The sequence below is a fragment of the Diorhabda sublineata genome, chromosome 9 (assembly GCF_026230105.1).
Source record: "Diorhabda sublineata isolate icDioSubl1.1 chromosome 9, icDioSubl1.1, whole genome shotgun sequence".
In the NCBI taxonomy this organism is placed as follows: Eukaryota; Metazoa; Arthropoda; class Insecta; order Coleoptera; family Chrysomelidae; genus Diorhabda; species Diorhabda sublineata.
This window is the reverse complement of record NC_079482.1, coordinates 16578120-16602049: the sequence shown is the minus strand read 5'-3', so window position 1 is coordinate 16602049 and position 23930 is coordinate 16578120. Positions and strand designations below refer to the sequence as shown.

The following is a 23930-nucleotide window of genomic DNA, read 5'->3' as shown; positions in this document are numbered from 1 at the left end:
ATATTCGAATGATCTATAACTTTTTTTTTAATTACAGCAATTCATTCCTCTTATCAAACTTCAACCCGAAATAATAATACAAAAAATTTATTAGTACCATTGAAAATGTTGAATTGAATGGTTGAATCAGATATGATCGAAACTTTTCCGAATGTATATAAAGCTTACTGATTACTCGTGACGATACATAGCAGAAAGGTGGTTTTAAAGTCAGTTTTAAAGAAAAAAAAAATGTAAATCGCTCTACAATGTTAGATCATTAACAAGGCTGTGTATTGAAAATGAGTCGTTACAGAATATGAATTTTGATGAGTTAATTGAAAATTTTGCGACAACTAAATCGAGAAAAAAATTTTTTAAATAAACATTTATACAGTTTATGAAATAAGATTTGAATTTACTTTTACTTATAATTCATATTTAAGTTAAAACTAAAATATTACATTTAAAATAGTTCCAGCTGATTTTGATTTCCTTAAGTGGGTCCCTCTATTTCTTAATCCGACGCTGTGTTCAGAATGTGTTGTAGTATATTTAATTAAATGATGATTCCAATTTGAAGCTTTTTGATTTTTAAATAAGATTTCAAGCTGGGGACATAATATAAAATTTCTAAATAATATAGGTGACTTGTTCTATTCGCTTTGTAATCGTGTAAATATAATATTGTATAATTATGCAGTTTAAGCTAGAGCCTTCAGCCTTCTAGCTCTTCACTGAATTATGATCACTGATTGTCAAAACTTTTAAGCTTCGTATAAACCTGAACATTATGTAGAACAACGAACTTAACGGAAAAGAGAAAGTTAAACATGCTGTTTGTATTTTGACGAATAAAATATTGTGATTTTATTTTCAAACAGTAGTTACTGGTAAATTTATTTACAAACAAAACACTGTATTGTCCCAGGTCCACGGTTTGATGATGATAATAATGATGCGGTTTTTCTTTCCCAGGAATCTTGTTTCATAATTTGGTTATGATATTGTGCAAGATTTGCTTACATCAACAACTTTATTATAAACACTTGATACTAGATCTTTTTATTCTCACAACTATCCTAAAAACCCTAAACTGAGGCTTTCCATCAACGATATATTCGTTGTTGCATTTTGACCTATGTCTAGACCTTTTCATGAACATATTCATTGAGATTGAAGAAATAAAACGTCATGGGGACAACAGATTCGTTTGCCTAATGACCAAGAGTTGTGGATTTGTTTGAATGTTCTTAAATTTTTGCAAATTAGTGTTTTCATTTTTTTGTTCTGTACCAGCTTTACCATGAACTTTTTACATGAGGTTCATAAAAATTTTTTTATAATCAGTTATAAATCAATAATATTCCTAAATAAATAGACATATTAAACCTTCCGTTGGGGGCGCCGTTGTACTGAGTGCTTTGTTTTGGTTTTTCCTTATACCTGGGGGATTAACGAGACCTCTCACCCCTCATTATTCCACCACTACCACAACCTTTACACAATAGAAAAGAAAGCAGATAAAAATCTGCAGTAGTTTAGTCATAAACAACAATAAATGATGTTCAAATACTCCTAAAACTTATTTTCCAAAAATATTGATTAAACAAAGAAGAAATAAAACTACAATAAAACAAGCACTAAGAGCTAATTTTTGGGTACTCGTATAATTCAGTTAATCCATTTTAAAAAACACAGGTAAGAGTAAATAATCTATTTTAGCAAAATTATATGTAACAATAAACATAAATATTTTAAATAAAATAAATGAGTGCGGCTAAAGATTGGGTTGGTTTAGTCAGAAATGTAGTTTTTTGTCGTTTTAATTTTTTAAACTTGTTGAAAATAGAGAGACTTCCTGTTTCGAATCATTTATTCAAATATACTACACGTAATATATTTTTTTCAATCATCACCTTGTCCTTAAGCACAAAGTCCTTCCATATATAAAGAAAACTTAAAATACTTATTGTATTGTTTCGCTATTTACATGTACATACATATAAGAAAAATCTTAAAAATAAATGTTCCTAAATAAAAAGTGAAATAGTTGAAATATTTTTGTGTACTGTAAATATTATGAATTTGTCGCCAGATGGAAAGAATTTTGTTAAACAATTTTTTAGGAGGGGCATAGACTTATACATAAACGTGCTTGTATGTTGTTTATCTCGATGTTAAACTGTATAGTATGTGTTAGTGAAAAATTCATATTCTTATCTTTTACTTAAAAATAAATAAGTACAAAATATAATAAGTTATTTGTTACTGCCTACTACAACGAAGTTCGTATGCTTCTAAATTGTAAACTCTGCTCGTATTTTGGAAATAACGTTTTTTATAAAAAACATAAACCTTTTAGTCTTACGTTACAATTACACTAAAATTTTCAACATGAATTTTTCCATAATATATGTAAATGTTTCACCTAAAATAATCGTGTTTAATTGTGTTATCTATAATAATCACAATGTCTTTTCTCTTATTTTGTGTATTTCCGTTGATGAAATAATGTTGTGGCGATTCGTCATTTAATGTTGAGATGAAACGTTTCCATAAACGTGTATGACCATTCTTGATATTATTTCGTATATTTCAACGAAGCAATAACATTTTTATATACATTTCAAATATCTTCTCCGAGCTAAAACACCAGTATCTGATTAAAAATTAACTGTCTACTTTTATCTGGTAATATCTTTTGAGGTGGAGTGAGACAAAAAATTATGTAGCGCTTTATACACCAAGAATTCAAACTGCGCTTCCAAGTAATAATAAATGAGAAGGGAGAAATTGTAAGCAACGACAATGGTATAGCAGAAGTTTGTTATGGATAATGTCAAAAAGTTAATGTTAATTTTGAAGAAATAGCTACCCGCCCAGAGCCTGATAAGATCGGAAGTTGAAAATGCCTTAAAACATGTCCGAAACAAAAAATCACCAGGTGCAAATCAAATAACGGCAGAGGTCTTAAAAGATCTGGGCAAGGAGAGAATAGAAATATTCCACAAAATCTGTAACCTTATATGGAAAGTGGCCTTAAGATTGGAAAGATTCGCTGTTTATTCCAACATTCAAAAAAGGTTTCTTGGACTGCAACAACTGAAAAACGGTTTTTCTAATCTCTCACACTAGTAAAATCCTCCTGCATATCTTACATAACCATATTTTGCCACAGCTTTCAGAGGAGCAAGCAGGTTTTGTGCCAGGAAAAGGAACTAGGAAACAAATATTAAATATCAGACAACTTATTGAAAAGTCTAGAGAATTTAATATTCCACTGTATTTCTGTTTTGTAGATTATTAAAAAGTATTTGATAAAGTTAACTGAAGCTTTAGACCATAATGGAGAAAATGGGAACGCTAAAATATCTGGTTCAACTAGTGCGCAACCTTTATCAGAAAAACAACGCGAAAGTCAGAATCGACGGGGTTTATTTGGGGACATTCAGAACGGCCGAAGGAGTTAGACAGGGTTGAATACTTTCATCTACCTTATTTAACGTTTATACCGAATACGTCATGAGAGAGGTTCTAGATGAATGGCAAGACGGAATATCAGTTGGCGGAAAGAGGATTAATAGCCTGTGCTACGCCGACGACACACTAATCATAGCGTCAACCATACCAGCAATAACAGAAATTATGATCAGACTGTCTGTAATCAGCGAAAAATATAGCTAAAAAATAAATAAATCCAAAACATAAATAATGAGTTGATAATCAACAAGACAACAATTCTTCACAATCATAAGAAATTGCACGCTACGAAGTGGTAAATCATTTTAATTATCTTGTTACCTTAATTACCAACAGTGGGAAATACGAAAGCGAAATACGCCGACGTCTGACTATGGCAAGATCAGCGACTACCAAGTTAAATAAAATAAGAAAAGTTAAATATATCACGAAAAAAACACAGTGGAAATATGGACTTAAACAAAGTAGATGGTTTATAGTCGAATATTTAGGTTTACGTTTATAGACTATTCTTACGAGTATCATGGACAGAACACCAAACCAACGTATCCGTATTACAAGAATTTGGCCCACGTACAAGGCTGCTCTCCAGAATATCCGCATGTATCTACAATACCTGGGACATATAGCTAGAAGATCTTGAACAATGGAACGATTAATCATAGAAGGGAAAGTAGAAGTCAAACGCCCAAGAGGCAGATCTCCAGCTAGATGGGTAGACCAAACAAAATCCTCAATAAATATGAGACTGCATCATGCCAAAAAGATTGCACAGGATAGGCAAGCATGGAAACAGATATCAATCAACAGATAAATCAAATAGAAATGGTGTTACTTCATCCTTTAGAGGATAATGCAATATACCTATGGTGCCTTCCACTAGGCAATCACGGCGCCTAAAATACTTTTTTACTCATGACGCAGATTGCAATTATGGGAATATTTCTCATTATTTGATGCGGTATAGTCCTTTTGAAGCATTGACTATCGCCGCAAAAGATATTTTGATTTCACTTTAATGTAAATCAATTAAGCACTCCACTTGAAAAATTGAATAATTTACAAATTATCATTATCATGCTCAAAATGCCTCGTAAGCCATTTCGATTATAACGCTATGGACTAAGTGGAACGGAAAAGATAGTGGTCATGAACGTGATTGTCGCGAGTGCTTAGTGGAATGCACTCATAGTCGACGCAGGTTTTAATATGTATGGGGAGTGTTGTTAATCAAAATTGAAAACTGATTAACTTCACAATACAAAATGGAAAAATAGTCTTAGCAGGACATTGATACTTTAAGTCACAATTACCAATGTTTGGTCTCAAATTTTTTTATTCTTGATGATCTTGATAGAGGACTTTATTTTTTTACGTATTGTATATTGACGTAAAAATGGCTTAATAAAACAAACTATAAAGCGAATAGATATAGGGGTGGCTAGAGCTGCAGCTGAATAATTTCCTATCTTCCGATGATCAATGCAGGGAATCCTACGTCGAGTGGTGAAATGGAGTTTGTGGATGAATTCTCCAATTAAAAATATAAAATGCGCTTGTGCCTCCAGAAATACCGTTGCCGTAGCAATCGAAACTATACTATAGATGGATCAGTTTTTATACCGCCGCGTCGTTTGCTCGTAGTAAATATTAAAAACCATTCAAATTTTCTTCATTCGTTTTCCTCATTCCTCAAAATACATACAAATTCACAAATGAAGATCAATTCAAAATATATAATCAGAAAATTTTGAACTACGCTGATTCAACCCATCGATACAGCTCACGACGACAAGTTGATGAAAGGTATTGTATCTAAAGCCCTATCCAGACTTTCGCGAGGCGCCTCCTAGAGGCAATTGACATGAGTTTTGGCTTGTGGCAGATACGATAGGTATCTGCCATCTGCCAGCCATCCACACTCTCGATTTATTCTTTGTTCACACTGTCACTTCTTTTGACTAGCGCATGAAAAACCGACAGCTAGGCACTCTCGCACTGGCATTTCCTCGTGGAGAACGTGGATCGGGCATAAGGACGGAGAGTAGTACCTTCGATGTTGGACAGCGAAAGAAGAGTTAAGTTTATGAATCGACCTTATAGTTTAGTATTGGAGAGTTCGAAAAACACATAGAACTCTGATATATAATGAAATAATATATACCTACTCACTATAGATCCATCTGATCAATTATGTAACTCTTTTTATTCAATTTTTGAACGGAAAATATTAATATGCATATTTGATTTATTAGTAGATACACACGTGGAACTTGTCCAACCAAAATTAAAAAGTTCGCTTCTATTGCTCGTATTAGGTTATTTTCAATAGATTTCTCAAATCTTAAATACGAAAACATGTGCTACGAATTAATTGTGTGTGTATATCATTTTCAAAAAATATTTCCTCTTTGTTTTTGACTCTGTTCTATCTCTTCTATTTCCACAATTAAAATTGTGTTGAGTGAACGAAATAACAACTTTACTTTTTTGTCTTTGTATGATTGGAAGGGTAGTACTATCATACTTTTATATCAGACTAGACAATGTAAAACATGTTTTTGAGAATGACAAAACGTCAACACATATTTCTCAAAAATTAAATAATTATACCCAATTAAATACATTCTCCAATTTCTAATGAACAACTTTTTTATCCAAACAGAAAATATATATTGAGGTTTTCTATCAATTTTAGCCTAAACCAAAAAGGTTGAAATTGAACCGAAACGTTTAAAAATATTTCGATTAAAAACAGGTCAGTACAAATATAGCCCAAACATATTTATACTAGAACATATATATGAAAACGCCGAAAATTTGAAGGAAGACAAAACAATAGATGTATTTGGTAATTCGGGTTGAACTAGCTAAAACTGAAGGCAGTACAAAAAACATGATTCACTTCAGAGTAAATTATATTTATTATATCTTGTACTCTTTCTTTGTATATTTGGTAGGTAGTTGCTGGTCTCTTTCTATTAAATGAGAACAACGAAATATTTCACAAACATTTTGAAAGGCCTATATACATATTTGTCCCTAAACTTTTTTGAGACCAGATACATTTGGAACGTTGAGTGCTTTAAGAAGGTGATATAAAATTAGAAGAATGATGGGTTTGCTCAGAATTTCAAAGCAAATATGGTGCTGTAACTTTGTGAAAGAAATTGTGATATAGAAATGTTGATAAGTAGGGTTATTATATAATTCAATATATTATAATTATTATATATTTATATTAGTAGTTGTAACAGAGTTGATTGCAAACATGAAAATTGCACCAGAAAAGACAGGATTCACAACAAAATATAAAAAAAACCTCTTAAATTGGTCTGATTGCATCTATAAACTTACTTTTTTTTATGACAGTTTATCTTATATCTCTAAGGGTATATGTAATATATCATCGTATTTCCAAGTAATATTATCAATATTCTGTATTATTCATCAGCACCCTTAGTTACTAAATTTTGCATTTTTCTGATCATTGTTATAGATGTCTCTCTGACAATGCTCCAGTCTTCAGACTTTCTACTTAGGTCTTACACTACCAACAAAACATTCTTGAAATCAAGTGACATCGTGTTAAAACATCAATTCTTCTTCAAATATGATAAGAAAAAAACAACAATCATTTCCAGAATTTACTTTTTTGGATTTCGGGTACAGGAGTATTACGAAAAAGGCCTTAAAGCTTGATTGACTACCACTATTTGTAGTCGATCTTCTTCTTTGTTAGCAAAATCGATTTGATTAAAAAATGTTCTTGATGATTCGCTTCCGACTATGTATTTTTTCTAAAACTAGATTCTAAGTTATATTTCTGAAATTGAAGAGTGTGTAGATATTTTAGTAGATTCCTCATATCATGTGAATCTAGAAATAATGAAATTTGATGAGCCTCATACTCCTGTATTTTTATGCATTCTTGAACCTCGATGGAATAATTATCGATTGCTAACATTTGTGTTTTGGATACAGATGAAAATATGACAACGCGTTTTTTAGCAGAAGGCAAATACTAGCTCTCCATACATAAATATATTTTTTGAAATTTCAAATGCTGAGAATTGTTTATAAGAGTGATGCTCATCCATTGCCTTTTCATCTCAGTTATTCAAGGTCTGCTAAAGATGTTCAATATTGCAAAGGTAATTAATACTTTTTCAGAATGGGTGAGGAGTTGCAGAATACTTGGAAGGGTTACGATGCTGATCTTGCCCTTTCGTCATTGAGACTATTAAGTCTTCCAAAACATACTTGGGTTTCAATAATAAATGCCCATGAACGTTACTAGTAGTAGGTTATTGAGATCTGGATATCACTAGTCTTCACTGAAAGACAATGCATCAAGGATTTAAAGTATCAAAAGAAATCCATGCTCCAACTCAACAATGAATATTTATTTCTTATTTCAAATAACTTCTGCTATTTGTGGAAATAAATCATTGACAACAAGTTAGAATATTAATTGGTTGGTCTTTCGTTTGAGACTTTCTATTTTCTCGCATTCGTCCCTTCTCGACGTACTTTCAGCTTCAAAGTAATTGATAGCAAATTGTATATTTTCTATTAATTCTAGAACATACAGCTTTTTACATAAGATGGTGTGTTGTTTGTTTGATAGTGAGTACTGGCTATTGAATTCTGCGTCTTCATCACATCTTTTAATAATTCACATGAATTAGAGACATACTCAAAATTATGTTACTGTTTGTGTGTAATATAATATCTCATTTTCATAAATTATAATTAATATTTTTTATTGTTCTCAAGTTAATTTACTCTCATGGCTATTTTGCATAATTCGATATTATTTTTCTGTTAATTTTTAAAGATACCCCATTTTCCAAGTGTCTACTTAGAATTCACGGATTCATCAAACCATTCTTAAATCTCAATTGATTACTTCAAACATTCCGAAGTCCATATATTATTCTTGAATCAATAAATCATTTTCAGGAGTTTTGTAAGAGACGAACGAAGTTGATAGTGGTTACGCTACATTTTGTTGGACATGCTCTAATGGTATCTTATGAAAAAATCCTTGAACCTGATTGTCATTTTCCTTTTAAATGATATTGACTGTAGTCGTTTTTATTTCCATGTAGGAAGGTGGATTTGGTTGTATATGATAATATTGATGGTAAAGGGTGTCTTCTTCAATGTGGCCCTGGTTTTAGACAGCGGTCGTATTTGATCTAAAATTTCATTCATAGATTGTTCGATAGTATATTATACTCCTTGTAGTATTATAATTGCTATTAGTGAATTTCTTATATAAAATTAATCTAGAATTAGTTGACTTTATATAATGCGTTAAATAAAATAAAAATCATTCAACTTACCGATACCAATATAGATAACATACTTTCCCTTTTGTAGCTCCTTCTGTATTATTGTAAAAGATATTCGATGGTAGTAAATATATCCTGTGCCCGTAATCTGAACAAATTGGCATTAAAATTTCTATTCTAATATCAAGATGATCTAATCTCGTTCTCAATCTACTCGCTTAGGACAAGAACGCCGAGTATGAGTTATTAGGGGGATTTTTATATTTGATTGAAAGGTGAAAAATATAAATTTTCACTCATCTCAATTTGGTCGCAAATTTTGCACGGAACTGTGATGGAATAGAAGATCTGTGTAGTTTTGGTTAGAAAATGGAGTCAATATTTAAAAATTGGGCTTATGTTATTCAAATAACGATATTTTAATGAATTTTTGTTATACTTCGTATAATACTGATTTGAGAGGTTTAGCGCAAGGATTTTATATGTTTAATGAAATGAACATTTCAGAGTTTTAAATTTCAAAATGTATTTCAACGAACAAACAAAACTTTTGATTAAATATTACGGTCATACTTTCAGAATCATTATAAACTGAAGTTGTGAAAGATGTGTTTGCATCAATTCGAAATTTATAAATTATTGTATAAAGGATGTTTCACATATTATTTTACGTGTAAAGATAGCATCGCATTAATTCAATATTTGCTAAGGTAAATTGAAAAAATGCCTAATCTGCTCGATTAATTTTGTATTTTTAAAATGAATAATCAATAAATTTTTTTAGTGGTGAAGCCAGTAATAGTTTCAGCTATGCTGAATAAAAAAATGCGCAAGTTGATTTTTTGGTGCATGACTCAAAAAATTAAGCTATTCATACTGAAATATTCTGAAAAAACAAACCATTTCTATAATTGTTTGTAATAGTGAATAAAGAACTAGTTCGGTTAGGTTAGTGTCTTCAACAATTCATAGAGTTCTCACTTATTATTTCGAGCTTTTAATTTGTGAGGCTCAGATATTTTCAATTAACCATGAAAATAAGTCTAATGGTATAATATCGGGTGACCTAACGGGCTATTCTATTGTATTTTTCCTTCCTTTGCATCGAAAGTATAGAGGGACAATTAGTGTACAGCTATAGAAAAATATGTTTAATATATACCATATTTTGAAAGCAAGCAAATTCTGGGTCAAATGAGAAATTAACATATTTAACAGCATATCCAGATGAATGATCATAAAAAAATGTAATTGTATATCAAACTTGGGTTTTTATTCAATTATTCAAATGCCATTCCAAATAAAATATTTACCAATCCGAAAATACAACTTTATCATATACTTATAGAATTTACTCATTTTCAGCCAACTTTTTCATGAGATGTACTTTATAAGTATTGTATCTTCATTCTTAAAAATAAATGTGAACTTCAAAAACTTTTTAAATGAATTTGTGGAAAATTTCCGTATTATAAGAGTGAATCGTTTACTCTCCATATAGTTGTTGAATATTTGCATTACACAATTCGATGTATTAACACGAAATTCTTCTTATTTTCATTATATTCTGTTAACTATTATATATATTATTATATATATATTATATATATTATATATATATATATATATATATATATATATATATATATATATATATATATATATTATTATATATAGAATAATGTGAGTGCTCATTCAATCAACCGCATTAACCAATATTAAATTTTGACAATGATAATTTGGAATTAATTATTATTAATTAAGGGAGTAATCCACCTCAATAAAGGGATATGTAGGCGCCCCAAGCGCTAGCCATAATTCAATATATTAAAAAGCATGATGATAATGAATTTGGAATTACGTGGATATTTATGACAATTTTCAATGTCAAGAACATAAATCATTAGGTACAATGTTGAAATAACAAAGAAGTTCTTCCCTTTTGTTGGCCATGTACAATTTTGTTATACATTCAGCGTAAAATAGAAATTTTATTATTAATAATAAAAATGGTTATTATATAACTGAAAACTATAATATTCATTGTTTCCATATAATATTTTTGAGTACTAAATACAAATATTAAGAATAATCAGTTGAAAATATGGTGCTTAAATAAATTTCTATCGCTTCAAAACGTTTTAGTTAGCTCACATGGTAAGTTCATTACTTGAAGATATATAATGTCTCATAAGTTCAAATCGTTTGAATATTGAGGTACCAAAAAGTTTAAACTTGCCAACATTTCATCAGATGATTGGTTCTAGGATTTCTCTAAATATGGAATTCTTGGATTATACCAAAAAAACAGATGATACAATTCGTATACATATACGTAACTCATATTTTACGCCTTATTCAAAAAATATAAGTTTGAATCTTACTATTTGCGCTGCAAATGACTAAGTATATATTCTCTTCGTTGATACGTTGCAAGTTAAGTGAATATGAGTTGAAATGAAATTTTTAGGGCTTATCGGGTATAATATGAGTTTATAACGTTTTATTTTTAAGTGGTCCTCTCATTACTCCAATCAAGGGAATACCATATATTTTTTTATATATTTCCAATTTTCGTCTCAGGTATTTAACCTAAAGATAATAGAATTTTCTATTTTTGCAGACAGATAATGCTTAATTGTTGTGAAACATCCTTTATACAAATACATTTACACGTAGGTTTGAAATAATTGCACGTAAAGAATATTCAGGAACAATATAATTCTTGAAACAATTCATTAGTTGAAACTTAAATAACAAAAAATGTCCAAGGGATACCTTTCCACATCCTGAATTTTCTCTTAACGAAAATATGTTAAAATTTTGTGTACTGTGTTCTCGTTCTTATATTAAAATGTTTATATGTGTAAAAATTTTTTTGATGTTGTGTACCATACAAACAGTTCATAAAAGTGTCATTTTCAAAAATATGAACGTATGAATAAAGATTTTATTAATGTGATTGCTGTATTATTAACAAGTTTAACTTATTTGAACGGTATATTTTTAGATTCTTAATACCTCCAGAAATTAGTGCCCAAAGTAAAATTTCGTAATTCCATGAATATTCACTTTTTGTCTTTGTTGGATGTGTGGGTAAGTGCCGTGTGCAAATTAGTTTACAAATTTCGTTAATTCACAACCAATAGGGTAACATTGCTTAAGAGTACGCGTAATCTAAGAGTAAAGTAAAAGCAAAGTTTTTATGTTCTGGCTACCTTCATTGCAACTTTTTATTCATTTAATTCATAAGTTTAAGTTGGATAATAGGTTATGTTTACGCCGGCATCTAGAACTTTGGAGCTGGTGTATCTTTAGTTTGAACGATTGAAATCCAAGAGTCCGCAACGACGACTTCTAGAGAATGCGTGCGTTTTCTAGGATGTTTCTTTTTTACGGGTTTCTATTTATGAATTTTGTCGTACATGGGTCATTACTAAAAGAGAAAAAATGACCGAAAATTGTAATTTACACAGAAAATTTTGCATGAAATAAAAGAAAAAATTGACAGTCCAAAAGATCCTTAGCCAGATAATACGGTATAAATGAAGTAACACTTAGGAAACGGTTGAAATGAGAACATATTCCCACATCTTCAGGTCGCTTTAAGCCCATCTTTGATGTAAAGCAAGAAGTGGATAACAACGTTTTGCCAAAAATATTTCTTAGCTATCAGACAACCGGAAAAAGTAAGCTTAGCGCGCACCATTGGATGTAATCAAGTTCAAGTATCAAGATTTTTTGAGAATCTTCAACAACTTATAGGAAAGTAATCGTTTACGGGAAAAACGATTTTTAATACGGATGCACACCGTTCCTAATAAAATTCCAAAAATTGTGACTGTTCGAGAAAAAAAAGTTGTGGTGAAAGTGGTATCAGGGAGAAGAGGAGAATTTGTAGGAGAATAATGGACAAACTGTTAAAAGAGACCTGATGAAATGAAAACCAAAAAGGAAAAGCAGACCCTCCAGAAAGAGACTTGATACACTGGTTTAATGACATTTGCACTTCATATAAAGAACTGTTTGATTATTTTTGCGATTTGTGCCCGAAAAGTGATTGACTGCGTTCTCTTAGGTTAACTTCGTACTCTTGGATAACACACTGCGTACTCTTGAGAGGAAATGAGATCCAAGAGGACGCATTTTGAAAATTTGGTTTTTATTTTATTTTTAGTTAACTATAATAGGAAATCGTTCAGTTTTGATTCATTTCCATATTCGTATATATTTCTCACTTGAATAAATATTTATTTTCGAAATTGATTGAGTATAACTAATTTATAGCCCAGAGAAAATTATGTGCATACTCTTACGTGAATTTACCCTACACCTACATATAACCTTACTTTCCGCACAATATAAATGAACGGTTATAATGGCGCAAGAGTATTGTTCTAAGTCTAGTGGTGGTTTGCACATACGCAGTGTTCCATTATCCCATGTCCGCGCGGGTGTAGAGCGACAATCTGTTACTTTAGGTTTGCGCATGATTGTTGACTTTGGAAGAGTTGATTATTGAATGTGATTGTTCATTATTGATTCAGATTTCCAATATTCCAACCTAAAATTTGATTACTCGAATAGTCAACACGGAAACAATCGATGGTCGATCGTTAATTGAGTGGTGTCGATTATAGATTGTCGAAAATCAATGACAAACACTTCATAATCAACAGTCAACCATCAATTGTTGTCAATTAAATATAAAAAACTTATACTCTTCAACATTCCAACTCCTAAAACCTCCAATAATTAACGCCAACATTCAATAAAGTCAACACCGAAAAACAAATATGTGTACATGGCCAGTGGACTGGAAGCTGTAGACTTCCCGCTAAGTAGGTCAATGGGCATATGCACACTACCAATATTGACTATCAATCGTCGCTTCTCGTTTGTCCATAAACAGTTAATAGACAATAGTAAACTGTCAATACTCAACAATCAACAGTCAAATATAAACAATCAACAGTCAACTGACAAAAATCTACAGTCATTAGTTAACAGTTTCGTACTTTTATATATCGGGTAACTATTAATGTGTGTATAAATAGTTTCTAGAACAAGCCAAATTATTTAATCGTCTGATTTGCGATGGATTCTGATTTTCACAAACTTGTCAATATCTTATTCCCCGATACCGATGCACTGCTCGCCCATTTTCGATGTAACTATATGAATAAAAAGTGATATTCTTAACACATATGGTTTTGAAAATACCTGTACGTCGGTTTTGGTCAAAATTATTTGTGAGAACCGAGAACATCATCAGAAATGCTGTTAAGTGATAGAATATCAATAAATATGCGTGCGATTTTAATCGAAAAAAAATAAAATTGATCAATAATTACGATTTCATTCGATAAAAGTAAATATACATTTGAAATAAAAATAATATTAATAACAAATGAGTTTGATTTTCATAGTTAGATGATGATGACGATTTTTGTGGGACGTTCATGTATATTACTCTGTCATTAGTTGCTTGAATAGGTCTGAAATTGTGATTCAGTCTTCCTCCATAAGTAGAGAGCAACCGAAATTCCTGTATCTGAAACAAGTCAATATTCATAGTGGTTCAATTTGTTGAATATTTCGAATAGTCTATTCCATAGTTCTTAAGACAAGGAGTAAGATTCGCTATTGTGGTGTTGTCATATTAGTGAAATCAACATAAAAACTACAATCAATAATAGGGATTGCGATGAAGAGGCAACAAATAATTGTTGCCTGCTACCTCTGGAAAAGATTGGAAAAAGCAGCGCTTCGTGCTATAAGTACAGAAGCGTAGACGAAATACTTGTAAAATATTTTATTCTAAAAATTCCATTATTATAACTTAAAAAGATTGTCAGAAAGATTAGAAGTGTCATTTTCGTGTCATATTGTTAATTAATTCAAGCATAAAGTTTTATGATGTTCATTTTAATTGTAGGTAAGTGTGAATTCAGTGTAAGAAATATGAAGATGAGAAAAGAAGTGGTTAGAATTTAGAATAATTACACCCATCTCCTGGGAAAAATAGGCCTAGATCTTCAATTAATGATGACATAGTTAAAGCTGATTTTCCTATAATTAGACGTATTGTTAAAAAATTTTATATAGAAATAAAAATGTGCCAACTTTGGGGAAACTATCAGAAAAATTGCGAGAGGACATATAAGTTAAGGTGTCTTTTGAAAGCTTATGCTTTCCGTAAGTGTGGCAATAAAATAGAAAAATTAATGAAAAAACCAAACACTTACGACAAAAATATCGAGAGGAAGACCGCAACATTACGTATTTTGACGAGACTTGGTTTGATGATGACTAAACATTTCAAAAGTGTTGGCTAAGCAAGGATATATTTGGACTAATCAATCATATCAGTTCAACTGACACTAAAGACGATTTAGAAACATCGTAGCTCAAGAATGGTGCAACCGAGTTTATAGAATACTGATGAGAATTATTCAGCATACAACTAAATTGCTGTATTAACAACCGATGCTCTACGAATTGATAGATATTTTGAATTAATTTGAAGCTCTTTCTTAATCCTTTCAGAGCACTGCTGCTTTATCATAAGAATTATTTTTCTATTCAGACAAAAAAAAATAAAAATGTAGGTAATCGGTCTGTAGACTTTTACTCATAAATATTTTCGATGTATCTAATCCGAAGCAAAATATCGAAAATTGCCCCTAATTGTCAACTCTCAGTGAGTATAAATTTTAAATATCGATTTAATGATTCAGACACATCACCCTGTATGCGACACATCTTATATTTATACAAACTTACTTGCTCGTGTGATAGTGGTATGGTGTTCGCAAATTCTATCCAAGTAACAACTTCAGAGCACGGCGGTGTTGTTAAGGATCCGTGGTAAGTGAAATAGGCAGTTCTGTCAGTTGTAGTGAAATCGTCCAATGAGTCGAAATTAATGATATCTATACTAGATGTGAAATTTTCAACTAGAGGTAATTCTTTCTCAAATTGATCGTATTTCTTATTCTCTTCATCCGTTTTCTAGAATTTTGAAATAAAAACAATTATTACGTGTTAAATTTTCAAATTTATATAGCTTAAAATAGCAATGAGACAAATATCATTTATAACAGTCTTAGTTCAGTGTTAACTTGCTGCGTTATTATGGAGCTACCAATTTATAACGACAGTATGAATAAATTCTTAAACCTTGTAAGAGAATTGTTGTACCATGGCGTTATATTTTTTTCTTAGGCTGAAATAACGGATAGACATTCACATTTTCCTGTAAGTTCAAGACCAGTAAAAATATACTTACATCCAGTGAAGTATATAAGATTTTTTTCATTGCCGCAGAATTTATCTTTGGATTTTTATTAATTCAATTCGATACATTTTACATAAAATTATGGTATAGCTTTAGTCACTTTCTATAGCATCGTAAATATTGTTATTTCAACAACAACGTCAAGATAACAATTTATTATCAAAAATTGAGAGAAACTGAAATTATTGATTTGTTTAATAGCCAAAGGTATATAGAAAATATTGTTTGTATGTCGTTGCTGTTAGAAAATAGAAAAATCGAAAAAGAGTTATGAAACAACGTATCAATACTTGTGCTAAATAAAAACTGCTACTAGCCAAGTTTTGTATAAAGCTTTATAATTTGAATAATTGCAGTATTAAGATAATTTAATATTACTATGCAGAGAGAGAAAACGAAAGCATCTGGAGGACAAACTGAAAAAAATTGAACATTGAACATTACAAAAATAAAGACATTAGTAATTTTTATCAAGAGGCAAAAAGAAGTAACATACCAAACAATATCCGACAGAAATATAACAGAGACAAAGACGGCTCACACGAACAAAAGGAAAACTGGAGGGAATATTTCTATGAACTGCTAAACGATGAAACGAGGGAACATAAGAGGAGACGTGAATGAACCAGTCTCGCTAGATTAAACATAATCGAAAAAAGAAGTAGAGGAAGTAACAAATAATATGAAGAATGGCAAAAGTTCCGATAGGAAAAGGATTCCAATAGAAGTTATAAATTGGTGAACCCTTAAGGGAGCGATAATTTGATTAAAAACATATGGGAACAAGAGTAGATGCCAAACCAATGAGATAAGGCAACACTTAAGAAGGGTATCGTATACAAAGTCTTAGCCAGAAACATAAGAAATAGATTAGGCAAATACTTGACAGAACAAGTTGGCGAGTATCAGGGGGGCTTTAAAAAAGGTGATCAAATTTTCATACTAAAAGAGATCCAGAACATTAGCTATGACCAGGAATTAAACCTGAAGCTCCTCTTTGTGGATTTCAAGCATTCCTATGAGCCAATAAGTAGTAAAGTTACCAGGCGCTAGGAGCACTCGAAATACCTAAGAAAATATTACATTTGGTAAAATTGTCACTGAATAACATCGAGAATGAAGTAGCTGTAGAAGGAAGCCTATCGGGAACGAGGGATTAAATCAAGGAGACACTGTCAACAGTGCTGTTTAACCTTGTATTAGAAATGATTCTGAGTGGCATACGAACCCAGGGGATGATATATAACAACAAAACACAAATCCTTGCCTACGCAGGTGATGTGGTACTTATAAATAGAACGAAAAAGGATCTAGAGAAAAAATGTTCCTACTTTTTCAGAAGAAAGCAAAAGAATATGGACTGAGCGTGAATGAAAAAAAGACAATCAAATATATAGAGGTGGGAAGGGATCTGAATAGCTGCAACCAATTGAAAGTGACGACAGTGCAAAATAAGAAGTTCGAATACCTGGGAGTGACAGTGACAAGCGAAGGAGGTGAAAATAAAGAAATCGACAAAAGACTGGCGAGAGGGAACAACAAAACGTTTGGAGTTCTAGGAGGAGAATTTATATCAAAAGATATCTCAAGAGCCGCCAAGTTATGCATTTACAAGACAGCTATACAACCAACGGTGTTGTATGGCAGTGAGTGTTGGATCCTGAACACAAAAGAAGGAAACAAAATAAACATATGAGAGAGAAAGGTACTAAGGAGGATTTCATGAATCATTGTTAGTTTGACATTGTTGATGAAATAGAAAATATTTTTTACTTTACTGAACTATAGTTGATATTGGCGTCTGTTTTCTAACTTGGTAATGATGATACTAGGATATTCGGAAGAGCTTTTTCGAAAAACCTCTTCTTGAACATAATGATTTGAAAAAACATTTTGGTTAAGGTGGAACACGATATTAAACATAATAATTTCATCTTACTAATGACTGAAATTGTCAATTTAACTTTTTCAGCTTCAGTCTCATACCTCTAAGCTGTTGAACTATATATTTTATCACAAACTTAAAGTATTTTTTTATTTAATTCATATTTTTTTCAAAGGTCTCGCGAAGATTGCGTACAGCTAGAATTTAGCGAAGATCAGTTCTTACTGATTATATAAAACTGTGTAACTGACTAACAACTAATTCTTAAAGCAGTTATAACGTTTACCTAATATATAACCCACATTTGTTATTGAACGGAAATAAGGTTGTTTCTTTGCCTGTTACATTTCACTGCATCAAGGGTCAGACCTTTTCACGCCATCGTCAAACAGTAACCTGGCGAACAGTACGCAATCTTACTAATTTTTTGTTATATGTATATTAATTTAGAAGCCATGTAGATAAATACTTTGTTTTGAATACCTCCAAAGAAGAGAATCATTTAAAGATAAATCTGTCTGGGGAATTAGTTCTTGAGTTGTACGTCCTTTGAAGCAATTGTTATCATTGTTTCATCTTTCGTATACATGTGAATTACCGGATTTTACATTGATGTTTTCTTTTTAAATTGTTAGAGCGTTTGCGTTTATTAGTTCTATGTGATTACGTCAAGTATTTGGAAAATTGAATGACTGTAAATATATAAATACAGTAGAGTATTTTCTGGTACAAATATGTTTATTCAAGTACTGAAAAAAGGTGAAATTAAATAGTTCCCTATAATGATGGGTTCACTGAAGATCCATTTTATTGGTTGCACCTCGGACGCTTTTTGATGCAAATTGTAGAGACTTACTTGAGATATAATTTAATAAGATCAAATTAAACCAAGTCTACTTACGTTGTACAAAAAAGATAATACCGTTAGTCCATCATCATTTCCGAGAGCATAACTGAAGTTGCCATAGTCAGTCTTATAAAATACTATATGTAATTCTAGAGGAAAGCTAAAAAACGTTTATAAATGAACTATTTATAGTCGAATTAGGTTGAGAACATATTTATATAAAATGAGAATTTAGTCAGGAAATCTCAACTTGTGCATAACATAAATTTGATATTAAACGTTTGTTACATCTACATTGTGTTTGTGAAATTTTTAAGACAAATATTTTAAGTTTTAGTCACACAAGGCCGATTTGCGATTTCTTATATGTACAACGCAAAGCCAAGCTGTGTTATAATTATTGTAATGATTTCATGAAAGAAATAAAATATTTTGTCACCTGTGGTTGTTTATCAAATTTTCCGATCCTTCGCTATCGTTTTTGCCCCAGTGAAAGTGTAGTTGATAAAAATTGTAAGTGCTGTTGAGAGGACCTCCGCCGATACTTGGTATATTACCTTGCTGAATTGATAGCTGCACTGAAATATAGAATATAATCAGTAACTAGGAATACCAATCACCACGTGACTACCTATCCTTTCAGATCCAAAATATTTCAAGTACACTTATAAATTAAGTTGGAATTTTTGGAAACGTTGGTGATATTCATATTGAACACACTGTTTACACTACACTACACCAACATTCACAATTACACTGTCTGACCTGTATTTCGATAACCAAGTTATCGTCTTTAGAGACTGAAGGTAAACTAAAACATAATAACTTACCTATTTATACTGAATTTTCCTCCCAATAAATCTTCTACCATAAAAATGAATTCCAGCCGTAAAACCTCCTTGGCGGGTATCAATTTAATTAAAAACAATTGTGGTATATATGAAATTAGCTGTGGTGATTTTGACTGTAATAATATATGCATTTGAAAGTTTTGAAAATAACCAATGGAAGAAAAGCTTAAATAAGTACAAAGGGCCAATAAGAAGGTTTCCCGCTGAAATTAATTTTCACGGGAGAAGGTTTATTAGTGGGAAAATTCAGTATAAAACAGGTAAGTCAAGTTATTTTGTTTTAGTTTACCTTCAGTATCTGAAGTCCATAACTTGGTTATCGAAACATGCGTCAGACAGTGTAATTGTGAGTGCTGGTCTAGTGGTAGTGAAAACCTTGTATTCAGTAAACTCATAAAAGTCTTAATACAAGGTTAGAATTTGAGTACCTCTCAATTAAAAACTCCTGTTTCTATTCAATTATTATATTATTTATTACCTTCAAAGAATTCACAATTATTGAGCATCGGATGTTAAGAAATGCATATCATGGGCAGCTAACTGACTTGATATGTTGGTGAATGTAGAACTATAGATACTGTGATCATATTATTATCAGGCATAGTACAAAGAAGGCCGATGATAAAGAGCCAGAGGCACAGAACGAGTGAGCACGATAGCATCAGATAACACAGATCGTTGCCTAAGGTTTGGAATAAAAATCATGTCAATGAGGTGATATGTAGCGACTTCAAGATTTGAGAACCTATTACTTTACTCAATAAGTCATGTGACTGACACACAGATGCTATTGACAAATCCATATGACGTTTATGGAGTACCGACTTTCAAAAGAATATGTGTAAAATTTCATGACATTTCGATTAGTCAGAAAAAGTGACAGCCATTTAGTATTGTTATTTTCAAAACAATTCATTAAAAACAATTTGGTGTATCAATTTATGATTTGTTCTTGATGAAAAAAAAAATACTGCCCATACTCAGCAATGGCTTCAAAAGTGTTATCCGGACTCTGCTCCGTCGAAAAGAACCATGTGTTATTGGTTTGATGAATTTAAATGTGGTCGAACAGACATCAATGATGGTGAACGTTTTGGTCATCCAATTGAGGTAGTTACTCCAGAAAACGTTAAAAAGTCGACAAATTGCTTATATCTAATCGAAAATTGAAATTGCGTGAAATAGGTAAGGCAATAGATATATCAGAAGGCAGTGTGTTCATAATTATGCATGAACAACTGACCATGAGAAACGCATTTACTCACAGTCGATCAAAAACAACCACGTGTTGATGATTCAGAGCGGTGTTTGGTCATATTTACACGTGATGGATCACATTTTTGCGTTAATATATGACAATACATTAAACATGGATCCTAACTTCTCTCCGGAATCAAAACGATTATCTGAGTGAACTGCAGCCGGTGAATTACGTCCAAAGCATCCAAAGGCTCAACAGTCAGCTGGAAAGGTTGTAGCTTCAGTATTATGGGATGGGCATGGAATATTGTTCATCAACTATCTTCAAAATCAATAGCAAATAGAATAGAATAGAATACTTCATAGAGTACATATTATGTCGAAGAAATTAAGCTCAAATGGAGAAGAAATTGCTGAGATTGAAGCCTATTTTGAGGTAAAAGACAAATCCTTCTACAAGCATGGCATCGAGAAGTTAGAGAAGCGTTGGAATGATTTTAGTGCTCTTGAAGGAGATTACATTGATGAATAAGATCGATTTTTGGCACAAAATGTGGTTTTTGTTGAATATTATGAGTTATCTAAAATAAAGGTTTTTTCTCATATCGAATCTAATGACAAAAATGGCAAGGTAGCTCTTGACACAGCGGTTTAAAGTTTCTTTAATCTGATTTTGTCAATTAAGCTGCAATATAACCATATCCCTGTGTGATTCAACATGTTCCTTAGAAATATTCACATACTTCCACTCTTCCATTTCGTAAGTGAGCAGGATGTTAGAGTCATTTAAATATATGTGTAAGATATCAACGGAAAAAGAAAAAATATTCGGATCTTCTATTCTCTATGTACTTTCTATGTTTCTAGTTGAACTGAAATGAATCTCTAAACTTGTCATAATATTCTCTACCGAAACAACATCAAAGTTGTATGATTTGAGTTGAAAGGCACAAAACAGTCCTAACATACTAGAACATCAAATAAAATTCTGATATCTAACCACTACCTAGTTTCTTTCCCTGTTGGAACAATCTGCTTGTATTATTAACAATTCAAACTCTGAACAGAATGAGTGATTCAGACATATAGCTTGATATAGATAAATAGATGAAGATACGTCAACGTTATAATGTAACAGGTACACAAAGGAATGTTTATTTGAGCTCTTGCTAATTCGGATATAGTAATAAAAGTGTTATTCACTTCAAATTCAATACTTTACAGGTGATAATGAATTAACTATTAACTTTATAAATAAGCTACAAAATGATTTAAAAGTTCAGAGAGTGCTAATATCACTTTGATTAACATCAAGAGTAAAATTTATGCGCATGAATGTGTATATTGCAATATCATGCGAAATGTAATTAATATATTGTGGCAATACAATGTTTTCAGAATATTTTTCCACTCGTTTATTAGTATGCTGATGTGGAACTGTTATAAAACTTGTGGAAATATCTAGTTAATTTGTGTAATAATAGTCATTAGAAATTATCGAATCAGCTATAAATAATAAAAAATACCATTTTACATAAATAATGAATCCTAACAAATATAATTCTCATTCTTTGAAGCGTTATATAATCATGTGCTTCTAACCTTATAAATTTGATTTTGTTTCAGGAAATATTAGATGCAGTATATTTAACAATGTTTCTGAGAAAATATGTAGTAAAAAATAGCCTGTCTGTAAAGATTAATAAAAACTGCGTTCATATAAAGGCGAGACACAGCACATCAAGAAACAAGAAACTTCATGCCTTGAAGACCCATGGCTAAATTTTTCCAATTTTATATTTCAAACTTGAGTATATTTAAACTCTATTTCGTTTTGTTTTTACTACACCTCTCTATCGTTTCTGTTATCTGTTTTTTGCTCCACCCAGTTGTCTTCACTCTTCTCAAATTTGATGTTACACCTCCTATCCATTTTTTCAGCTTATCTTCTCCTTTAGATTCCCTTTCCTTTTATTTGTGTCATCTTAACATTCATTCTATACACATGCTCCAACTACCTGACTCTTTGGGCAATGACTACTTGTTTGATGTCCAACTTCTTCATGAAGAGTGGTCTATTTCCACACCTTCCATTTTTTTGGAGATTTTTCCTCTCCCAAATTTCTATTTTTTCTGCACACAGTAATCGTCGGTGTAATTATCGTTATGTATATGTTCCTGCTTTGGTTATTCCTTTTGCTTTCAAAATATTATTTATGGACCGACTACTTTTAGTCTACAGTTTACAATTAATTATTTTTTCTCATTTAAACTCAACGCATTACAAACTTATCAATAACTCACCAGTGTGACCATTGTTGACCAATTTGACCGTTTCTAATGGTTCGTCAAAATGTTTGAATATAAGCGGTGGATAGCTGACGTTTTTAACATTATTTATTTCAATGTCTATCGGACTCTGTAGTTTTCCTCCATTACATCCACGATATTTTATACCCCAAAAGTCAGGACCTGTGATTTAGAAAATATTTAAAATTCAAAATATCAGTAAAAAATGAAAATATTCAAATTACCTATGTTCTACTGTTTAATATAAGTAATTATTCAACTCGCGATAGGACAATCTAACAGGAAAAAAATGAGCAACTAGTTTGTTTGAAATGTTTTGCTCTCAATGGAATTAGAGCTACGGAATCTTTGAAAATATTGCAGAAGTGTTTTGGGGAGACTACGATATCGTAAACGAGAGCCACCGTATTCGCCAGATTTGGATGCCTGCGACTCTTTCTCTTTTTGAAAATCGATAATCCATTTCGGGTAACGCGCCATGATTCTGATGAAGTAATGAGAATGAAAATGATATGAATGATGATATGAAAAATTTGATGACGCGTTGACATGCTTGAGATGAGCTTATTTTTCAAGCGATAATAGAGACCTGTTTTCGTCAGATCACATGGTATACCTAGTGATGAACAACTGATTGTGGGTGAAATAGCTTCAATACTTAAGCTATCCAGACTCAGTTTTTTTGTATTTGTATCGACATTTATCGTCTGGAAAAGCTGATTTTGGAATGTCTGAACTGGATCAGTTAAATGGGCTAGGTAAGAAGAATAAATTT

The 23930-nt window shown here is 31.4% G+C and overlaps 1 protein-coding gene across 2 annotated transcripts in view; it reads right to left on the bottom strand.

The window, feature by feature from the left end:
- Positions 1-202: 202 nt before the first annotated feature.
- The window catches only part of LOC130449029 (carbonic anhydrase 9-like), a 45042-nt gene continuing 21314 nt past the window's right edge, over positions 203-23930 (bottom strand). The window contains exons 3-7 of one of the 2 annotated variants that reach the window (XM_056786663.1): positions 23150-23317; positions 19234-19372; positions 18849-18954; positions 15549-15776; positions 203-13326 (exon numbers count right to left, since the gene is read on the bottom strand). In XM_056786663.1, the coding sequence (XP_056642641.1) occupies positions 13306-13326; positions 15549-15776; positions 18849-18954; positions 19234-19372; positions 23150-23317 (662 nt within the window). In that variant the 3' untranslated portion in view covers positions 203-13305. Of the gene's footprint in view, positions 13327-14104; positions 14317-15548; positions 15777-18848; positions 18955-19233; positions 19373-23149; positions 23318-23930 lie in introns of those variants that run through there. The other variant, XM_056786662.1, reaches the window with a different exon arrangement.